The 23,780-nt window shown below is 32.7% G+C and overlaps 1 protein-coding gene and 1 long non-coding RNA gene across 2 annotated transcripts; one reads left to right on the top strand and one right to left on the bottom strand.

Moving 5' to 3' along the window:
• The first annotated feature begins 15,176 nt into the window (after positions 1-15,176).
• On the top strand, positions 15,177-17,555 carry LOC115701562 (uncharacterized). The gene is made up of 2 exons (XR_009683971.1): positions 15,177-15,765; positions 17,324-17,555. It is a non-coding gene; the product is annotated as an uncharacterized LOC115701562 (long non-coding RNA).
• A 1,628-nt stretch (positions 17,556-19,183) lies between these two features.
• On the bottom strand, positions 19,184-21,545 carry LOC115700254 (uncharacterized). Its single transcript, XM_030627822.2, has 4 exons — positions 21,516-21,545; positions 21,307-21,418; positions 19,442-21,211; positions 19,184-19,206 (listed from the first exon to the last, which is right to left on the bottom strand). The coding sequence occupies exons 1-4, from the start codon at positions 21,543-21,545 to the stop codon at positions 19,184-19,186; spliced, it is 1,935 nt and encodes a 644-aa protein (XP_030483682.2).
• Positions 21,546-23,780: the final 2,235 nt, after the last annotated feature.

Here is a 23,780-nt window from a genome sequence, read left to right as displayed (position 1 = left end):
TTTCTTAGCAGGATATCGACATAGCATCGATATTCTATCGATAAACTGTCGATAACATCTGGAAAACCCAGATTTTGACAGAAAACTAGATCTAAAAGATCTCTACCATTTCAGACCAAAAAATACCAGTTCCAATAAATACGACACATATAGCGAAAGCAAACTACATAAAATCTAACAAAATGCTTAAAACACAATTTATCCATTATAATGGTGTAAGATTCTTGAGTGATTGGGGTGTGCTCCGGTTTTCTACCACTGCCCACCGAGAAACAAACATTCGACAGGGAAGAGAGAGAGGGAAGTTTTTTCAATTTTTTCTAGAGAGAGAGAGAGGTGCACGAGAGGCAAGAGAGAGAGGAAGAGAGAGGGAAGAGAGAGAGGGAAGTTTTTGTAGTTTTTAACAAGTTTTTTTAATAAAAGGGTAAAATGGGAAGTTCATGTAATCAATGGAATTAATTTGTACAAATTAGTGGAGGGTCTAAATTTTGATATTGAGGGTTTTATTAAGGGCAAAAAATGAAATTTCCCTTGACGATTTACCCATTTAGTAACTTTAGTACTGGACGTTCCCAAAATAGGTACTATCGGTCGGGTGAATTCAATAATAGACGCATGTTGGTATTCTAACTTTCCTTCTCTTTTTAAGGCCTATCCAAAAGAAATTCTTAGTCGTGAATATCTGAATAGGACAAACCCAAGAGTTCCAAATGGGAGCCAAATTATATCTCACCAGAATATCGGGAACCAATTAAAAATCATTAATAAACAACCAAGTGAATAAGTGATTAGAAAGAGTTCGAGAGTCAAACTTTCTCTCTTCTTAACTTTCTTATCTTTTTGCTTCCTGACAATAACAAATGAAGTGTCTTCTGAGAGTACTATCTTCAATGATTAATGTACTAAATAAAACTCTTATTGGTAGAGGTTGACTTTTATGCTTTTGTTAGGATTTGAACCCATGACCTCTATTATATATTATAGAGCATTCTTGTAACATCGTACTCAGAGGAACGCTACGTGTTGTGATTACAAACTACTAATCCCGTTAATCGGGATCTATAAGCCAAGTGATTTAAAATAAATAATAAACTTAATTAAATAAATAACTTGCAATTAAGATACACATTTTACTTCAAACCAAAATATTTAAAGTTACATATTTAGGATCCCACAGTTTTTTTTTTTTTTTTCAAAATATAACAAGTTATTACGTACATGCTGACCTAAGCGACAAAGTGAAATTTCTATACAATTTTCTGTTCGACTCAACCCTCGTGGTCTAGCTTGGCCGAAACATGTACAAGTCATCCTCGAAGCCCTCGAACTAAAGGTTGACCCGACACTGCTTTACCCTTGCCTGTACAATAGAGCACCCGTGAGTCAAGGTCCAACAAGACAAAAAAAAATAATAATAATACAATATGAACAATTATAATAATTACATTTCATACAGTACGCCTCTGCATATATAAACTGTGCTATCGCACTACATATTACATTATTCCATATATTATAATGCCATTATATTTAATGTCTACATAACATAGACTTACGTATTACACTCACACGTCTCTTTTACATATAGGGCCTTACTAGGGTTTATCTCAGTTATAGTTACCGAGTTTAACCTAGTTATACCTTACCCGCATAATTCTACTCAAATATCTATTCAACATATTATTGCATATTTATCACAGCAGGCACTTACAGTAATAACCGTAAAGTACGATTTCATAATAGCTAGTATATTTTCAAAATGAAACCCAATTTTGAAAATTGAAAGGGGTGTATATTCATAAAGAAGTAATAAAAAATAAAAAGGGGCGTATATATTTTTGTATGTAGTTTTAGGAAGTGCTAGACATATGTTAATACTTTATTAAAATTCAGAACACATTGATTTTAGAAAATTCATATATAGTTTAGGAAAATTCCATAATTCACCTTTTAAAAAAGGTACATCCTTATTTATTTTAGTATTTAAAAAATAAATTAATTTAATTTTTTTAATAATCTTATACATTTATAGTTTAGACTTAAAATCATTGGGGAGAAGTATTTTTTTTTTTTTTTTGTTCAATTTTCCCAATTATATTATATGTAGGACAATTTTTTATAAGACTTCTGGAAAAAATTCTATCGGTGGAAATGTTTCTAATCTAATATTTAAGTGACACGTCATTTAATGAAAAAATTATTTTCATATTGTGAGAAACATTAGATTATCAAATATAAGTGTTGTTAAAAAAACAATTATGTCTATCACTCTGTTTGAAGTTCATGGGAAAATGAAAATTTTAATACATTTGTATTTTTTATTTTTTTTTTCTAAAAGGAAGTAGTAAAGATACTGTAAAATTGAAAAATCTTTATAATTGATCATCTTAGACAGAGTGTGTATTGTATGAGATGTGATATTCTCAATAAATAAACAAAGAAAGCAGCCAAACCATGCAACTTTCTTTCTCACCCATTATATATCGATATATATTATAGGTGAGAACTCACGATGAAAAATATTAAAACAGAATCAAAAGAAGGGAGCTCACCTCCAAACCTTTGAGCATCACATGTTGATCCCAAGAGGGGTTTTGTGAGGGTTTCATCATTATCGTGATCAAATCCCAAAACATCCTCTTGAAATATCTAATTAAACTAGCTAGTTAGTAGTACCAAAATGCATAATATATAAATCCAAACCAAATCTTTAGAAATAAAAATGGAAACAACAAATTAAGTACCATATGAGTAATTGTCTACTCCCTTTAAATCCAAATAAAAAAACTAGAGTTCTTAAAATAAAGATTAGTTTTTCAATTACCATATGAGTAATTGGTCTACTCCCTTTAGATCCAACTAAAAACTAGAGTTCTTAAAATAAAGATTAGTTTTTCAATAGATAATTAATCATCATCATCCACGCAATTCCTTAACCTGTGCCCTTGGAGAACAATATCCATTAAAATAGTTGATCTGCATATATATAGCTCCAATTAAGATCATGTTTTTATCGCCATGTTTAAGATCGCCCCATTGACCCTTTCAACGAGTTCCAAAAGCTATCAACTAGATGATCTAAATCTTCTTCTCCCGTTAATGAAGCATAGTTGCTCTGTCCAACACCTTACCAAAATAAAAATCAATAAACAAACAATCTCTGTTATAACAGATCAAAAGAGAACAAACACAACATGAATACATATTATATATTACTTCAAACAAATTATATAGGGGTGTTTGGTAAGATGGTTAGATTTGGTGAGAATGAGATTGTTACTTTCATTCCGTTTTTGCAAGTTTGTGTTTCTAAGTTACCCCTATTATTTACCTTTATCTAACACTACAAAAAATCTTATTTTTAGTCACAATAAAACTTGTGACTAAAAGTAAAAAAGTTGTGACTAATTATAAATCATCATTTCTATGTTTGAGTAAAAGGTCCGTGACAAAAAGTATTAGTCACAAAAATTACAATTTGTTGTGACTAAATGTATTTTTAGTCACATTATTGGTTGTGACTAAAACTAAATTAGTGACAACTTGTATCTAAATACTATGTTTTAATCACAAGTAACTTTTTGTTGTGACTAAAAGTCACATTTAATTACAAAAAAATTATTGTGACTAAAAAATTATCACTAAAAGTAACTATTTTTTTGTAATGTAATCTTATATTCCACCCACTAACACTTTGACTTTTGTATTCTTATAATTAATCTAAAAACCTTCTAATATCCTACCCCCTCCAAGCCCAAATTCTATAAGAAACGCCTTATACATTAATTTAATAATGAGTAATATTATATGTACACTAAAATAATACACATTGTTAGTTTTGTTGAACACTATGATAGAGTTGAGAAAAATAGAGAAAAGACCAAAGGAAAGGCAAGAGAAAGGCAAGAAAAGAGAAAGAAAGTGTGAATGAAGAAGATGAATTCTCATTATTGATCTTGAAAGAATTACAACATCATATACACAGTAATCTATAATAGAATCAGTCGAGCTTAACTAACACAACTAAGCTTAGGATAAATAACTAACTAAATAGTTAGTTCTAACAAACTCCTAACTTCCCAACAAGCTAATTGTCCTAACATGCACCCTCCCTCAAGCTCATAATTGAAGTTTCTTCAATTGTGAGTTTGGAATGAAATTGGTTGAACCTTAAAAAGCTCGAGATGTCTTTTGTTAAGCCATTAGCAAGATGATCATGTGTTGGAACATGTTTCACTTTGACTAGGCCTTGCGGAACCTTTCCCTCACAAAATTAAGGTCTAATTCGATATTCTTTGTACGAGCATGAAGAATAGGATTTTGAGTCAATAGTATGGTGCTCAAATTATCACACCAAACCACTGGAGCCATTGGCGGGGAGATCTTTAGCTCATTGCGAAGGGGATGAAGCCATGAAATCTCAACTACTACATTGGTTAGGCTCCTGTACTCAGCCTTTATGCTTGATCTAGAGACAGTATGTTGCTTCTTACTTTTCTAGTTTACCAAGTTTGATCCAAAGAAGACAGCAAAGCCAAAAGTTGATGTTCTGCCATCTGGGTCTGTAGCCCAGTTTGCATCACAGAATGTAGTTAAGTTCGAACAATCAGATTTCTTCAAGTGCAATCCATAGTTCAATTTAACAATCATGTACCTTAAAATTATTTTAACTAGTAGCCAATGATTTTAAAGTGGATCCTACATAAACTGATAAACTTTGTTAACAGTGAAGCTGATTTCAGGTTTTGTTATGTTGAGATAATAAAAAGCTTCAACCACTGACCTATACAATTGCACATTCTCAATAAGATCACTACCAAAAGCAGACGACCTTAGGCCACTTGTCATAGGTTTTGAGTTGGATTTTGCTTCCTGCATTTTTTCTTTGCAAAGCAAGTCCTTTGCATACTTGGCTTGATTTAAAACCATTCCTCCTGTGGTATGGTGAACCTCTATCCCAGAAAATAACTCAATTCTCCCAAGTCTTTTAGAGAAAATTCCTTGTGTAGACAATTTATGAGAGTAGAAATTAGGTTTGAAATCACTCCCATTAACTAGAATATCATCCCCATAAACTAGGATGATTGTTGTTGAGGTAGGGGTAAACTGGATAAACAGTGATTGATCAACTTGAAATGATTGAAAAGCAAGCTTACTAAGACACTGATGAAGCTTGTTAAACCATGCCCTGGGTGCTTGCTTCAAACCATAAAGTACCTTGTTTAAAGGTAACTAGTTTTTGGACTAGAGAAGCCTGAAGGTTGTGTCATGTGAACCTCTTATTGGAGTGTTCAATTCAGGAATACATTGTTCACATCAAGTTGCCTGACCTTCCACCCCTTTGATAGAGCAACAGTCAAAACTACTTTGATTGTAACAGGTTTGACCACAAGACTAAATGTCTCTGTGAAGTCAAATCCAGGCTATTGGTGGAAGCCTTTAGCAACTAACCTTGCCTTATACTTATTTATGTTGCCATTTGGTTTTTCCTTTATTCTATGAACCCATTTGCATCCAATAGCATTCTTTCCTTCAGGTAAAGGAACTAAGATCCATATTCCATTTCTCTCAAGTGCCGAAATTTCATCAAACATAGCAAAATTCTACTATCCTGATAGAAGAGCTTATTGTATTGTCTCTAGAATTTTAAAAACCATAAATGTCTTTTGTTTTCAAATACCAAATTTTAATCTTGTTTTCATATGGTGCCTGTTTTCATCTTAGAAAGTTGTAGTAGCAGGAGCAACTAGTGTAGGAGCATCTGATACTGGAGCAGTTTGAGCATCTGATGCAACAACTTTTGCAAATTGAGTTAGACTTTCAATGACAATAGCTACAAGAGGAATATGAGCAGCTTGTTAAGCAGAAGACAACTTTAGTAGGCAAAGAAGAGATAGGCAATGCATCAGCAATGTGTTGACCAAGTCTAACAGTTGTAGAAGTTGGAAGAGCAGTGGAAGTTGAGGGGCCATGATGTTAAGGTACTGTGAAGAAAGTGCATTCATCATGTAGAGCAACTGTTGGGTAATATTGAGTATTTGCAATAGGTATATTGGTTGCTGCAAACTTAGTGTACAAATTTTGTGATATAGGCTACTTACGAGAAGTATTTTGGCATAGGGAAAGATTCTTTCATTAAATTTACATCACTTTTTATATATATATATTTATATATAACCTGCCATTCGAGTTAAGGCATTTGTAGCCTTTATGGTTGTGACTGTATCCAAAAAAGATACAAGGATAGGATCTGAATTGAAGCTTGTGTCTATTATAGAGTCTAATATTGGAATAACAGGAGCATCTAAAAGTTTTGAATTGAGAGTAATCAGGTTGAATGTTAAAGATTACCTCAATTGGATATTTATTACCCATTACTAGTGTAACCATTCTATTGTGAAGATAAACTGCAGTTCTAAATGCTTCATCTCAGAACTTGAGAGGGAGACTAGCTTGAGCAAGAAGTGTTAGAACATTTTTAACAACATGCATGTGTTTCCTTTCTACCTATTCATTTTGTTAAGAAGTAGTTGGACACTGGTGCCTGTGATGAACTCCAATCTTGCTCAAAGGATCAATAAATGATACTCTTCTTCCCAGTCAGTTTGTAGAGCCATGAGCTTGGTACCCAATTGTAGTTCTAATTCTGTCTTAACTGTATGAACACCTCGAAAGCATCAATTTTTTTAAGTAAATAGAACCATGCGAATCTTGAATATGCATAAAAAAAGTTGATATAATATTTATAACCATTTGAAGATACAGTATGTGAGGGGCCCCATAAATCTGATGTAAAAGGTAGCATGTAAATTTTACCAAGATAGTAGACAGAACAAACATTGTGAGATGTTTAATTGATTGAAACATTTTAAGAGTTAAGAACTGTGTTAACATTTCTTTCTAAGGGATGTGCTAATTTGTTGTGGCTGATATCAACTTCAGTAAGAAAATTATTGTTATAATTATTACAAAAATGAGCAACAAAACTCTTATTAGTGATAGAGTCATCTTTAGATTGAGTAGTGCAATATGGGGACTGATAGTAGTTTTTCAGACAAGATACTAGGTTGACAGAGAGGAGATCATTAGAGACACCGTTAACCATCTAAATTTCTTTGGAGTCAAAAGAATACAGAACATTCCTGTGCTTCCCCACTAGCAAAATAGCTTTACTCATATGGTCCTTAACCAAACAGTGGTTAATATGAAATTCAAAATACACATTGTATTCTAAAGTAAACTTAGATACACTAAGATTTTTTTTTTATTTCAAGAATGTGCAATAAATTCTTGAGAATTAAAGGCTGAGTTTGTGAGTGATGAGAGGTAATGAATGAATTACCAATGATTTTTTGATTGCCAGACTAGTTCCATCACCAACATACATTCTCTTAGGGCCATTGTACTCATAGCTATTGAGCACATTCTAAGCTTCTAGAGTATAATGATATGTTGCTCCAGAGTTTAGATACCAATTGTTGTCAGCTCTATGGTCTGAGGAGAGAAGATTTGCTTAGACAATAGGCGATTGGCTAGAAGAATTGGAAGTTGATGTAGATTCAGTTGTGAATCTTTTATCAAAACGATAAAAGTAGTCATGAGAAATATGGGAAATCTTGAAATAGATCTGACATTGAGGTCTGTTGTTGTTTAAGATGAACCTTCCTCCTCCTCCTCCTTTGCTAGTATTAAAACCTTGACCAAAATTGAGTGAGCTGTAGTTAAATGAGGAGGGAGAAAAATTAGGGAAATTACCTCTGCCATTTCCATTCTGGAAAGAACAATGAACACCTTGAAAGTTTCCTCGAGGTTGTTGAGATCTTCCAAGATTTCTATAGTTGGATCCATAAGAAGGTTGTTGAGGAAATTTATTTAAGTTGGTGTTGTTTGCTTCAAGTTGCTGATCTACTGCATTGAAGGCAATGTGAGCACTGAGATCAAGTTCATTGTCTAACTTTTCAATTCGAGATTCACAGGCCAGAAGAAGAGCTTCAATTTTTTTTGCAATTATATATCCTTCAGTTAGTGTGTTTGTGGATATGCAAAAAAGTTCATATACACTAGGTAATAGGCCTTTAAACATTTCTGCAACATGATCTCGAGTGTTGAGAACTTCTCCAACTGAAGCAAGAAGATACACATGTTGTTTCAACTTAAGCAAACAATCATGAAGTGACAAATTTTCTTTCTTGAGATTTTGAAGCTTAGTTCTGAATTCTAAGATCTTTACGGACACTTGCAAAGCGAAGTACTGCTCAAGAGTATGCTAGATCTTTTCTGAGGTTTCAAATCCGACCATCCAAGTGAGCAAATTTTTTGACATTGATGAGAGAAGCCATGACACAACAAGCTGGTCTTAAACATCCCAATTGATGAAGGCAGGATTAACTTTTTCAAAGCTTGATCTAGATCATTGAGGTACTATGGTGGTTGTGCAGCTCCTAAGATAAAATCTATTTATCGATTTTTTCTGATTACAACTAACACTTGTAGTTTCCACAACAAGTATTTATGATCGTTGAGCTTGATGGAGAGATTGTGGCTAAAATCAACGATTGACGATTCTACATTTTCTTTGTTATTATTTCTTTGAATTTCGATGACTACATTTGCTATTAATGGTGGGAAATCTCAATTTGATACCATGTTAGTTTTGTTGAACATTATGAGAGAGAGAGAGAGAGAGAGAGAGAGAGAGAGAGAGAGAGAGAGAGAGAGAGAGAGAGAGAGAGAGAGAGAGAGAGAGAGAGAGAGAGAGAGAGAGAGAGAATGAAGAAGATGGATTCTTATTATTCATCTTGAAAGATTTATAATTATATACACATTAATTAATAATAGAATCAACTGAGCTTAACTAACACAGCTAAGCTTAGGGCAAATAACTAAGTAAACAGTTAGGTGGCGTTTGGTTGGAGGTAATGAAATAGAATGGAATGGAAAGGAAACAATTTTCATTCCATTCCTTTGTTTGGTTGCATTTTAAAATATTGGAATGGCATTCCAATGGAATGCTCTTTCCACCATTTTGGTGGAATGGCTATTCCATTTTAAAGAGAAAGGAATGACCATTCCAATGTAACAAGAAAAAAAAATTAATTATTTTTTTATCAATTTTTTTTATGCATTTTAAATTTTATTCCATTCCATTCCTATTCATATTCGCATTCCTATTCCTATTCCTATATTTTCATTCCTCCCAACCAAACGCCTCCGTTCTAACAAACTCATAACTGCCTAACAAACTAATTGTCCTAACACACATAGGCAAATCACTTTTGATAAGTACCCCTTAAATAATAATAATAGTATGTTGAAATTGCTTGCCACATAATATGTATGAAATGTGTGTACAAGTTGCATGACTGATTAAAATTAAAACTATTCTCACTTCACTTATTCCCTATCTTTTCAACTACTTACTCAAATAATATATATGATCTAACTAAACTAACTATATAGTTATAGAGTGTTGTGAGTTAAATAATATATAGTAAATCTTATACATAAAAAATACTTTACATAAAGTAACTTCTATTTTATTATATATAGTTATATATATTTTGAATAGATACATACTACACACATGAATGGTAAAATAAATCAAATTTAGAAATAATTTTTTTTTATATATTAATATTATTCTCTTACTTTCAACTACTCTTTGAAGCATTTCGACTTCGACAGTTTTATTGTCTCTATTTTTTTATTTATTCAAATATACTATACTTACACAACTGCTTAAATTAATTATTCTTTATATCCTAAATATATCTCATGTCTTTAATCTATCTATGTGAATACAAACATGATCTCATATTGAACTAATAACAATATTATTAATAAAAAATAAAGAAACTTAATCATTATATAGTAATAAAAATAATCTCTAAAACTTAATGTTTAAGAAAAGAATATTGTTATGGGGCACTAAAGTATCTAACATTATTATGAAGTGTCGTCTTGTAAAGCAATAAAGGCGCAGAGCACAGAATTGAAGAAAGAAAGAACATGAAGCTAAAAGACTTGCATATTATTGATGTGAACCACAATTTATATACACAATTATTACAAGATCAAACTGTTAAAGAAATAGTTATAATAGAAAAGATTTAACTAACTGTAACACCTTTAACTAACACCTAATCAATTAACTAAGTAATAGCAACATCCTTCCTCAAACGAAAAGAGGAGCAAGCATTTGAAGTTTGGCTTTAAGATAGTTAAACCGATCTGTAGGCAATGATTTTGTGAGAAGATCAACTACTTGATTATGAGCAGGCACATATCTGACTGATAATTGCTTGGCACGGATTTGAGCTCTCACAAAGTGCAAGTCTATTTCGATGTGTTTCGAGCGTGCATGAAACACTGAGTTGGCAGCAAGTGCAGCAGCACTCTGGTTATCAACCCAGATAATTGGACAGTGGTTCAATGTGATGTGTAGCTCAGTGAGAAGGAAAGTGATCCTTCTAAGTTCTACAATACTGTTTGCAAGTGAGCGAAACTCACTTTCAGTACTTGAGCAAGCAACCACCTATTATTTTTTTTACAGACCATGAGATAAGATTGCTGCCAAGGAATATGACATAGCCACTCGTGGATCGTCTGTCATCAACACATGATGCCCAATCTGCATCAGAATAACTGTTTTAGGTGAATTCAGCAACAGGTTTGAGTACTAGTCCTTCTCCAATGGTGCCTTTGAGATATCAAAGAAGTTGTTTGCAAGCCTCCCAATGAAGCACAATAGGAGCTTTGAGAAATTGACTTAACTTGTTTATAACAAAGGCAATCTTAGGTCGAGTGAGTTGTAAGTATTGCCGAGCACCAATTGTGCTTCTATAGAGTGTAGGATCCTCAAACAACTCTCCTTCATGAAGGGAAAGTTTTGTGGAAGCATTGATTGGATTGGAACATGACTTGGCCCTTTCCATGTGTAATTTTACCAATAGATCCGTGATGTATTTAGTTTGAGTTAAATACATACACGTGGAGTCTCTATTAACCTCTACTCCCAAAAAATAATGCACTTCTCCAAGATCCTTCAATGAGAAGGATTTGTTTAAATCTTTGATTAGCTGAGAGATTAGAGCTTTGTTTGGACCAGTTACTAATATGTCATCGACATATACAAGTAAAATTATCAGTGTTGGTCCACTTCCATACACAGACAATGATGTATCAGATTTAGAGACATGAAAACCCCACTGAAGTAGGCAGTCCTTCAGTGTGTCATACAAGCACGAGGAGCTTGTTTTAGTCCATAGATAGCCTTATGCAAGAGGCAGACATGGTTTGGTTTTGACTGATCTACAAAGCCTGGGGCCTGTTGCATATAGACAGTCTCTGTTAGCATGCCCTTTAAGAAAGCTTTGCTAACATCTAGTTGCTTGACTGACCAGTCAAAGGAGACATCAAGACTGAGAACAGTTTGAACTATTACTAGTTTTACAATAGGTGAAAATTTCTCTTCATAGTCAATCCCAGGCTGTTGTAGAAATCCTTTTGCAACTAGTCTTGACTTAAACTTGATGAGGGAGCCATCAACATTTAATTTCAATCTGTGAACCCATTTGTTGCTGATTATATGCATTCCAAGTTTATATGGGACTAGACTCCAAGTTTTTGCAGTCTTAAGAGCTATTATCTCTTCATCCATTAATTGTAGCCATTTGGGATGTTGCAGTGCCTTTTTAAGTGAAGTAGGTTCAGATGGAAGAAGAGACTCGTGTAAGGGGTGTTTGGTGGCAAGATATGCCTTTGTTTTGACAATCCCACTCCTGGATCGTGTTTGCATGTGATGTGTTCTTACTGTATTTTCCTGAGGGATGCTGCTTGAGACAAGAGCATGTATGGATAGAGAGGAAGTGTTGGTAGTTTTTTGTGGGGGAGGTGGATATGTGGTGGGGGAGGAGGGGGGGGGGGAGATTGATCTAGAATGGGAGAGGGAGGATGAGGTGCAACATTTTGGTGTTGAGGTATAGTAATAGGTGAGGAAGGTATAGTTGGTTCAGGTGCAACGGGTAATATAGGGGCAATAGTAGTTGTATTGGGTTCAGGTGAGGGGATTCTATTTGGTATATTGGAATCAAGTGAGATATGTTGGGTATGGACAGTTGGGAGAGTAGTGTTTGGTTGATGGTTAGTCTCAACAACATCAGTAATGGTTGAAACATGAGAATGAATATTAGTATTAGTAAAAAAAGTTATAGTAGGAACACACATAGGATTATGTTGAGTTTGTACCTTTGTAGTGCCTGTTTGTTTGTGGCCAGGATAGTCATTTTCATTGAATATGACATTTCTTGCTATGAAAATTCTCCCTTTGTCATTTTCACATATGTACCCCTTGTGAAAAGGTGAATAACCAAGAAATATACATTGCTGTGATTTGAACTCCATTTTATGTGAGTTGTAAGGTCTAAGGTGTGGAAAGCATGAGCAACCAAATGATCATAAGATGGTGTAGTCAGGCTTTTTACCAAATAGACACTCATTGGGAGTAAGATTGTTTAGGACATGGGTGGGTAATCTGTTTATTGTAAAGGTAGCACTTTGAAAAGCATGCCACCAGTATGTGAGACAAACTTGGCAATGTTAATCCCATTTCAGCTATATGTTTGTGCTTTGTTTCTGCCCTTCCATTTTGTTCATGGGTGTGGGGACAAGGATGAGAGAATAGGATGCCTTGATCTGTTAAGAATTTGGCAAATAGTTTGTATTCACCTCCACCATCTGCCTGAATGAATTTTATTGGCAAGCCAAATTATTATTTTGCCATACCTTTGAATTTAATGAACATTTCAATTGCCTGAGATTTTAAAGTAAGGGGGTAAATCTAGGTGAACCTGCTGTAGTCATCAAGAAAATGGATGTAGTTTTTGTATCCATCTTTGAAGGGCCCCATAGCTCAGTATGCACCAGTTAAAGTGGCTGCCTAGCATGACTAGATGATAGGGGGAAGGGAAATTTGTGACTTTTACCTTGTTGTTAGGCATTACAAAATTGAAGTGTGCTTATGGAGCCAGTGTGTGGTAACTGTGGAAGGAGTTTAACAAGTGTGGAATGGGCTGGATGACCCAATTTATAGTGCCATAAGTTAACATCAGGAGCTATAGTAGTGTGGAAAACAGAGGACTCATGTTAACTAGAGAAATTACTTTTATTAATTGCAAGATTGTTACAATTGATCTGAGATAAGGCATTCTCAGTATTAGGAATACAATTAGGGGGTACAAGAATTAAGATATAAATTGGAAACAGTAGCAAGATGACACTGCAAGGCAGACCTTGTTCGACTGGATGAATCACCAAAAAGATAAAGTCTATCTCTAACTTTCCTTTTGAGTAGCACATCACCTGTCTCCTTGTCCTTGACAAAACAACAATGCTTGTGAAACTCAAGGAAGACATCATTGTCCTTTGTTAGCTTAGACACACAAGATTTTTAGTAATAGCTGGAACATGTAAAATAGATTTGAGATGTAAAGAATGTAGATTATTTGAGGAAGGTAAAGTAGAAGAGCCTATATGGGAAATAAGAAGCTTCTTACCATCCCCAACAGCTAGTGTGTCAGATCCATTGTAGAGTTGAAAGACATCAAGATTGGTATTGGCAGAGGTGACATGTGCAATAGCACCTATATCAGCAAACCAAGAATGATCATCTCTAAAGTCCTGCACCATAGTGGAGGTATAGGCCTGTGGATCATAATCAAACTGAACCTCAGTGAGAAAGGCACGATTCTGGGTCTAGTTTAACTTTGGAGGAACCTAATTTTTGTCAAATCGATAGTGACACACTGTAGCTGTGTGACCAATTTTCATGCATACTTGGCATATGATCTTTGTTGGATTGAAACAAGGAAGACCCCTGCCATGGCCAAAGGGTTGATTTGGATACTCAGTTGAACCAGTTCTTTGATTGAAAAATGGTCGAGAACCATTTCCACGGCCTGACCCAAGAGCAAGATTGGCTTGCATCTTTACAGCAAGATTAGCCATGGTGCTGTGATGTTCGATTCTGCTTATTTCATGAGAGAGAAGCAGAGCTTGAACTTCCTCAATTGAGAGAGCATCACTTCTTAATGTGATTCTTGAGATAATAGGGTCAAACTCAGGGCCAAGGCCATTTAGAAGTTGAAACATAAGATCTTGATCATTGAGAGGAGATCCTGTAACAGCAAGAGAATCAAAAATGGAAAGAACTTTTATCAATGTATTCAGAGATAGTGAGACTCCTTTTTTGAACATTTGAGAATTGTCCTTTTAGCTGTAGTCGTCGAGCTTTCATCTGAGATGCATATTTTTGTTCAAGAGCACGCCACATAGCAGACGAGGTAGGATAGTTAGCCACAGAAGCAAGAACACTCTCAAACATGGATGAACGAATCCATGAAAGAAGGAGTTGATCTTTCTTTCTCCATTGCTGAAATTTTGGGTTGAGAGCACCTGTGACTAATCGCTCTGGAGGTGGAATACCAGTGAAAGGATCTCATCGAGATCATCGCCAATGATAGTAGGCACAACTTGAGATTTCTAAGAAAGGAAATTTTGTTGATCTAATTTGATAGTAAGACATGATGTAAGAGAATGAGAGAAAGGGTTCTAAGAAGGTTGAGGAGTAGCGGTGTTGACAGCAGTAGCCATTGGAGCAATGGCAAAAGCCATTGGAGCTGTGGCATGGCTAGGAGTCGAGGTTGAAGACGACATGGACGTGAGTCAGAGACTTCTGATACCATGTAAAGCAATAAAGGTGCAGTGCACAGAATTGAAGAAAGAAAGAAAATGAAGCTAAAAGACTTGCATATTATTGATGTGAACCACAGTTTATATACACAATTATTACAAGATCAAACTGTTAAAGAAACAGTTATAACAGAAAAGATTTAACTAACTGTAACATCTTTAACTAACACCTAATCATGCTAACTAAGTAATAGCAGAGGTGTTAACACGTCTTATAATTAATTAGTAATTTTTTATAATTTTTATTAAAGTAAAATAAGTAAGACCCAATATTATACCAATATCAATATTGCACCTTATAAATATAGTAGGTACTCTTTTAGCATTTCTCTTAAAAAAATAATTTACAAAAAATAATATCTACATATGAGAAGCTTCCACCTAAGAACAAGTAGTCAAAATTTGTGAAGTACATATCAATATTGCTTCCTTCTTTGTATTTGAGATCATTCGTTGCTAAAAGATTTTTCGAGTGCAACGATTGTGTGTGGAGTTGAGAATTGTAGGCTTTTGTTACATTATTCGTATGTTAATTAGTTTGTGGACGTGATGGGTTGCACAAGATATCTAGAGGTGTAATTTTTATATTTAGTTGTTTGTTCTATTGGATTGTTTTTTTATTTGTCTATTCTTTAATTTTTAGGTTAACTTTGTGGATATATTTTGGATTTTTTCTTTCTAGTGGGCATTTCAATTGGCCAATTGTAATTTTTTTTTGCCGCATTTTGGATTTGGTGATCAAGTCAAGAGATCATTATTTATTTATTTTTTTTTTGAAAAAAACCATATTGATTAATTGTCTTTTTTATATTTAGGTGTTGAGACACAAAGCTCTTGACCTTCTCAAGCCTAAACTCTCTCTTATAAATAAATAAGGAACATTGAGCTTTGTGGTCTATGAAGTGGTTGCTAAAGTTGTTATGGGAAAAAAATATTACTGGTCTTGGAGTGGAAAATTCTCAAAGAGAGGAAGAGAAGAAGTAGCTGTAGAGGCAGCCACTGTTGTTAGTCTAAAAGGTAGGCGCATATATTACAGTATGATCTCTTTCTTTCATGCTATACATAGAATGAGAATTATGAAGGATGATGGTAAGGGGTTTTTTTGAATAAATTGTTCGGCTAATTATGGTACCTTAGACTTGAAAGTATATTATTATGTTAAAATGTGATAGAATTAGCTCACAAAATTTAAATTAACATGTTATGTAACAATATTTTACTATATTATGTAATATACATATACATAAATTACTACACATTTTAGGGTATATATATTTGGTTATATATGGAATCTATATCTGCAGGCCTGAGACTTTTACTTGATAAATAAAATTGATGCTAACAATCTATAAAGAGTTGGATTGTCGTTACTCTTATTTATCCCTCTTATGAACATCTAAAGATCTTTGTGATATTTTATCTATAATCTATTAAAATATATATATATAATATATATATTTATAATCATAAAAATACATAATGAATTTTTTAGGTGTTATAGTCTACAACAACTTCTTGATCACAATATTAGTGAAATATTGGTTGTTGGCCACAATAAGAATTGTTGGCCAAAGAGATGCAAAATGAGATTTATGAAGGGTCGTATAAATGTTATTTTATTTTTATTTTTTAAATTGTCCTGCTAATTATATTAGCAAAAACTTGAAAGTAAATTAGTGTTGGCCTAGAGTGTGATAAGAATTAGATCTTTATTTTCTTTTAATTCTTTAACTAAATTTTAGTTGTGCTAAGTCAATAGGGGGCGAGTGTGTTCTAGATCATGAAGCATTCCTTGAAATATCACAATTTTAGAATTTAGTAGAGGTGAAAGTAATTTTTGTTTCTGTTTACATGAAGGAGTCAAGGACAATCTAAAACTTTCTATCCACCATGTGTAGTCATCTCCTTAGAGTTTTATTATTTTGTTTGATTGTACTTTTTCGTTTTTAATTTGTGGTGTCTTTGTTCTTTACTTCTTTATATACTAAGGCATTGCTAAAGATCTAATCTTTTTTCTACTTCATGGTTTTAAAAACTTTTGAAGTTAATGATATTGTTATGAAGTTTTAATGATATTGTATTGTGCTAGCATATATATTTTTGTGTTTCAATGTATTCTCTCTCTCTGTTTTTTTTTTTTTTTTTTTTTTAAATACTTACAGAATCTATGTAAATTTTATTGTTTTCTTTACTTATGAAAAATAACCACATTATTCTACATATTTTAAAATAACAAATTGTATTTCTAAATTCAAAATTGTAATTTTTTTTCATAGGTAATCAAACATCATAATGCTATATTTATATATATTACCACTTAATCAATAAAAAATATCAATATAAAAAGATAATAAATAAATGCTATATTTATTTATTATATATATTAAGTAGCTCTATAATTAAGTGGTGAGCACTGCTTTTCTTTTCTTTTTTTAAAACGCAGAGCATTGTTTAATTCTAGATTTATCAAACAATTGGTTTCATTGTTTACAAGAAGTGAGAAAAGTTTTGAGTTGTGTTAATTATTAGCACTCAAATATTAGTACTATTTTTATATATGTCTCACTCTTTCCAGTTACAAGAGGCAGTCTGATTGTTGTTGAAGAGAAGGAGGTGTGTTATAAGCTGACTCAAAATCAAGAGACTCCAAATAGCAGAGTTAATCAAACACTCAAACATAGTTAATCGCCATATACTTATTATGATCACTGAAGCTATATGATTATATGTATATAAGTTTATTATCCAAAGAGCATAATTTCAACTATATTCGGTTTTGTCATATGTCTTATTTTTTAATTATGTCATATGTGATTCTTTTTTAATTGGCTGTGTGAGATAGTAGCAACGTGACTACAGATGGAATGATTTTGAATAATCAGGAGATAAAAAAATAATGTACACAAAAGTGTGTTTAATTTTTTTTTTTATATATATATATATAGATTTATCAATTAAAAAAATTCTCTAATATCTAATCAATTAAAAAAAAATTAGTAAAATATAGTTACTCGTACTAAAAAAAAAGATACATCAAAAATATAAAAATTGGAAATATGATATAGTTTTATGATTTAATTAAAACTAAACAAAATACAGTCGCACATGCAATTTGTTTCCTTGTTATATGTATATATATAGTCAAGTAATTTTATTGTTTTACTAATATATATTTCTATGTTCAATTTCAAAAAAATAAGAAGTTTTACATTATGTTAGTGAATTATTACATAATTGCAAGTTCAAAAATACAATATGGCAATAGTATTATTTTAAAAAAATTAATATAAAATATTTTTTAAATATATAATGATTATTAAGAAATTATTGTTGTGTACACATTACGTACTTCAAGTATCGTTTTATGGTCTCCGTTTGTCTTGGGTGGGTGTGGCTAGTATGGTTAATTTGGTTTGTACAGTATGGTTATTTAACCTATTTTTATTTGCAAGACAAGTATGGTGAGTCGAATTAAGATGATATGTTAAAAATAGGTGTTAATTTAAGTGTGATAACTCAACTAACTATTTTTTTTAGATTCCATTAATCATATAAACGGTTTTTATCTTCTTTAAGATATTTAAATTAATTAATGTGTCACAATTATATTAGTTTAATACATTATAGAATACCATCTTTTATTAGAAAATCTTAATTCATGGTTTAGTCTAGTTTTTCATGATCATTTTGGTTTGTAAGATTACATGATCAGTTTGTGTCATCGTGTTCCTCATTAATTTCGACTACTCTTATGTCTATACTCAACAAATGGCAACACATTTCTTTGATCTTTAACAAGTTCATTTTACTACATTACTTTTATCACAAAAAAATTATTCTCTAATGAACCTTTACATATCATGAATTAGTAAATATTTATTTTAACAAATTTTCTTAATAAGAAACTACTAAAGTATCCTACTATACATGTATCTTATTGTGTTTATAATACATATATGTATTTTATTGGGCTATGAAAAAAATTGGATATATAATGGTGACATTTTTTTGACCATGATCAGGATTTTACCGTTGAGTTTTATTACCTCATAAAATTATCTTACAAAATATATTTCTAATATATAATTTTCTAATAAATTTATTAAGTATATATTTTGATATTAATATGTTGTAGGTGTTCTCTTATATGGACAAAAAAAGAACCTCAAGTCATCTTTTATGAATTATGATATTATAGTTTTTATTATCTAATATTTTTTCATGAGATATCTCTTTCTCATATTGAATCACATAGATTAATTGGATGAACACCTGAATTATATGTTAGGATATATTTTTTAAAATTCTTTTTTAATGGTATTCATTATAATTATAATATCATCTCTATATATTTTTAAAAAAATTTAAGTAATTCACCGAATACAGAGTTCTTAATTAATATTCTAACTTACCTTAAAAAAAAAACTTTATAATTTCAACATTGTAAGTTATTCGAAACTATAAAATAAAAAAAAAAAACTAAAAAAAAATTATGGTATGTATTTTCGAGTACAAAAATTAACTAAGAGGTTATAATAAAAGGTGTACCACTCTATATCTTTTCCAACCAATATCTGTACTTTGGTCCCAGGGTTTTGTCATATAGTTAGAGATTAGATAATAACAGATTCATATTATGACATTATTATATAAATATATTTATATATATAAAAATTAAAAAAAGGTAACGTACTTTTGCCTTTGTCATTGGTGGTGCTGGAGGAAGCCTTTGCCGAGCGCAGCTTCCTTTTCTTCTTCACTTCCAAGCCACCAGTAACATTGGAATCCGGCATCAATATCCTTTCAGTAAAAGGATTTTCTACTTTTGTCCCGAATGAGGTATTCGATCCATGATGAAAAGCAAAGGTATCATCAAACTTGGGTTGAGTGATTGTGGTATCAGTAATACCATTATTGATATTATTATTAGTATCAAAGGAAGGAAGATTACAGAACTCCATTTCGGATAAGGGGGCCAGATCATTAAAAATGGATGAGGGTTCCGATGAGAATTGGGAACGAGTACTATGATTGAAAGTAGTGTATTCAGGATTGGCTGGCTGCTGAAGCTGCTGGTGATAATCAGTAGTAAAGGATTGGTTTTGGGACGCAAAGGTAGGTGAAGAATTGTTATTACTATTATTGTTATTATTTTCAGTTCTTTTAAACCGGGCACCGGACTCAGCTACGATCATATCCAGGTCATTTTCAAACATTGATGAATTATCAGACAGAGACGGAAAAGATGAAGGAAATGAATAACAAGTGTTGTTATTAGCAAACAAATCTTCATCATCATTATTATTATTATTATTATTATTATGAATGAACCTGTTTTCCGCTCGAGCTTTGGACTCAGCAACTACGGAATCAATGAGGCCACTATATTCTGACGACGATGATGATGTTGGCAGTACTGTCGGTCGAAAGTACTGGGTCATCGTTTGGGTCGAAGGGAGTCCCAGTTGTTGATTATGCACAGTACCCATATTGCTGTTGCTCTTATAATGATCGAAAGCCTCATCATTATTGACCAACGTCGACTGCGGTGTTGCAAATGAGAAAGCAGCTGGTGAGGAAGTAGTACCGAATTGATCTCTATTGCGATCATCAGTACTACATCTTCTAAGTTCGAGATCAGCCTCAGCCAGTAACCTGTCCAATAATGACATCTCCTCAGATGGGTCGGCCGTTTGGGGCGGAGGAGGTGGTATTGGTGCCCGCATGGAATGAAAAGGTGGTACTTTTTGGGTGGAATTATTAGGAAGCATGGATTGATGAAATGGTGTGGTTTGGGTCGAAGTGAGAACTGAAGGAGGCATTGTTTCACTGGAATATTGATGAAACGGTGTCTTACTGTAATATTGATAAAAGGGTGTTGTTTGGGTGGAAGAAGGTAGCACTGGAGGAGGCATTTGATGAAAAGGTAGAGTAGTAGTGGTTTGGGTGGGCGGATGAGTATGCGAAAGTAGCTGTTGACGACGCTGATCATCTGGAACTGGAATATTATTATTATTACCGAAGACCTGCATATTCTTGCGCCTATCGAAAACTTCATTGTTGGCCGTGAACCTTGAAGAAAATGGCGAAGCTGATGACATTGAAGAATTGGTAGTAGGAGTAGTACTAAACTGATGATGACGATTAGTACTACTGCTACTGCCATTGATGATTTGATCATTTCTTCGAAACTTTGATTCTGACTCAACTCTTACTGAATCCAATAAGAAGCCAGTACAAGTTGACGGAGAGGAAAAGTTCGATTCAAACGGCGCCGTTTGGCTTGGAGGAAAAGGGAGCATCATTTCATTATTACATAACATCTTCATCGCCACCACCATATTATTATTATTGTTATTCATGTTTTGAAAATTACTCATCATCCTCATCCGATCATCATCGTATGTAGAAGTAGTACCACTACTACTGCTTCCAACTCCTAAGATCCCTTTTTTATAATTTCCTACCAAACACCAAAAATATTTGTTTATTTTCATTATGTTTAAACCAGCAAAAACAAAAATGAAACCATCGAAATTGTGTGTAATTAATCCTTACTTCTTTGTCGAGGAGGCTTCTCCTTAGGCACGACAATCGGTTCTTTGCGTTTCACTACTCTTTTGCCCTTACTGTTGTTCGATTGTTGTAGATCGAGAAGACTGGGACATGACTGAAATATAAAAAATTGGACAAGATCCAACAAAATGATTAGTCTAGCTATCTAGTGGGTATGAAATCGTTTATATACGTAATATATGTATACATACCTTAGTCCTAGTAAGTTTCTCGTTCATCATTTCAGCAAATGCAACAGGAACGAAAACCCAACACACCTTGTAATACTTCCACTAGTAAGATCTGTCGGGACTATGGAAACCCTAAATTCACCAGGGACGCTATATATTCACTCACCAAAATCGTTCGATGACCAGTAGTAGGATTCAGTACCATCGCATATGGTTGTACAAGCTCTTCAGTCCATTGTGTTTGGTCCTGACTCAAACTCAATGATAAGGAGTAGTAATGTTTTGTCTCGGTTTCGGCGGAACCATTATTAGGTTTAAGTAGGAATTAAAAAAGGAAAGAAAAAACGTGTTTATCTTCTTCTTCTTATTATTATTTTTTTATTTTAAAATTAATTAATTTGGATTTTTTATTTTTTTTATTACAGCTCATACTTCAAATATAATGTCCGATTTTTAAAAATAGATTATTAAACCAAATCCCGAATTTAAAAATAAAAAAGAAATTATACAAAAAAATCTACCAGAATAATTACAAAGAAATATGCTGAATATTTATAATATAGTACCGGAATCCCAAAACGACGAACAACGAAACGATCCCAACGTCAGTGTAATTCTTTGTTCGGAAGTGAGTTGACTTTTTTTTTTTTTATTATTCTTAATATTTGTAGTTACATTGTAATATTCTTATTAAATTATAATGAAATGAATATTATATATTTTTTTGAATTGGATTTTTTAATAAATATTAACACGAAAAAGATTTTTTTCTTATCTGAAAAAATTACACGAAAATGTTGGTATAGGACAAAATTATCTTAGTTCTAATTATGGCAATTATAAATCTTAAAATTTAAATATTATGCTACATGATTATCATTTATCAAATTTGGGAATTTTAGTTAGTGATATTGTTGAAATCATGAGTTAAAACATAAAACAAATTTAGTGGAAACTGCATATATAACCACGGTCCACAATGACTTGAATGAAAAATAAGGGAAGAGTAAATTTATGCAATGTTGCAGCTGCCACGTTTTTAAAAAGTTTTTAGATGTAGAAAAGGACAAAAAGAAAGCAAAAAGTACTTGATTTCAAAGGACAAGCTAGGTGAGGTACGTCATGATTATATTTCATCATGTTATTAATCAAGCCAGGAACTTCCACTAGTTTCCGCCCTCATATTTATTGAGTAATATATGACTATATATATATTAATATGGTTTACCAAATGATCCAAATTCTACAAAAATATATTTATTAAAGCCATATTTTTGTGTGTGAATATAAGAATTAAAAACTAAAGATATGGGAATCTAGTGGCAAATCCTACAAACCTGTTCTTAATAAGAAATATATGACCGTATGAAAAAAGGTGATTTAGTAATGGGAGTATATACATTTCCCAAAACCTTTGCTAACCATTCATTAATTGAACCTATCTTGGTCTCAACCTTGGTTATTATTATATCATCTTTATTAATAATAATATATATTATTATATATGTGAGAGGTTTAATAAAGAAAACTAGAGTGAAAAAAGAGTTAGGACAACACATGTAAAGAAACAACAAAAAGAGAGTACCTTGGAAGAGACAGGTAAGTCTCTTAGTCTCTAGGCTTTAGTTAATTGTGATGACAGCTAGTTAGTTGCATAGTTTCACTATTCTGTTATTGATTTGTTGTACGTAATATATAAATTCTTGCTCCTGTTGTAATGAATCAATTACTGTTTTTTTCAGTTTATATTTTTCATGTCTTTCTTTCTCTTTCTCTTTCTCTTTCATTATCTGTTTAATTTCCTCTGTTTTACTTCTTGATTGGTTATCATGGTAAGGAGGTTCAACATGGTATCAGAGCATTCTCTCCTTTTATGGCAAACATGACAACCCTTGGAAACAACACTGCAGATCCAGTTGTGCATGGACTTCAAGCTACAAACAGACCACGAGCCAATCAAACCTTCCAAGACCTTGTCTTCTTCAATCACAACATTTCAATCCATTTAAACGATTATAATTTTCATTTGTGGAAGTCGTAGGCGTTGGTTGCTATCAAGGGAAATTGATTGCTCAAATATATCAAAGAGCCTCCTCCAGCTGAGTTCTTGACCAATGAAGATCGAACAGAAAACAGAGTCAACCTAGCTCACATTGAATGGGAAGTCCAAGATCAGTTACTTTTGTCGTGGTTACTATCTTCCATGATAGAGAGCTTGCTCACAAGAATAGTAAGTTGCAACACTGCTCAAAAATTTTCGCACGAAGTTACAGAACTTAAAGAAAG

The sequence above is a fragment of the Cannabis sativa genome, chromosome 8 (assembly GCF_029168945.1).
Source record: "Cannabis sativa cultivar Pink pepper isolate KNU-18-1 chromosome 8, ASM2916894v1, whole genome shotgun sequence".
Taxonomy (NCBI): Eukaryota; Viridiplantae; Streptophyta; class Magnoliopsida; order Rosales; family Cannabaceae; genus Cannabis; species Cannabis sativa.
Note: the sequence above shows the minus strand (reverse complement) of the source record. Positions and strands in the feature narration are given on the sequence as shown.

Bases quoted from the DNA above. Each gene is read 5' to 3' on its own strand.
- LOC115700254 (XM_030627822.2), bottom strand. From the start codon at position 21,545: ATGATGAACGAGAAACTTACTAGGACTAAG. The intron at 21,419-21,515 runs GTATGTATACAT...TTTATATTTCAG, and splicing joins AGAAACTTACTAGGACTAAG to TCATGTCCCAGTCTTCTCGA. The intron at 19,207-19,441 runs GTACGTTACCTT...TTTATTTTATAG, and splicing joins CACCAATGACAAAGGCAAAA to TTTCGAATAACTTACAATGT.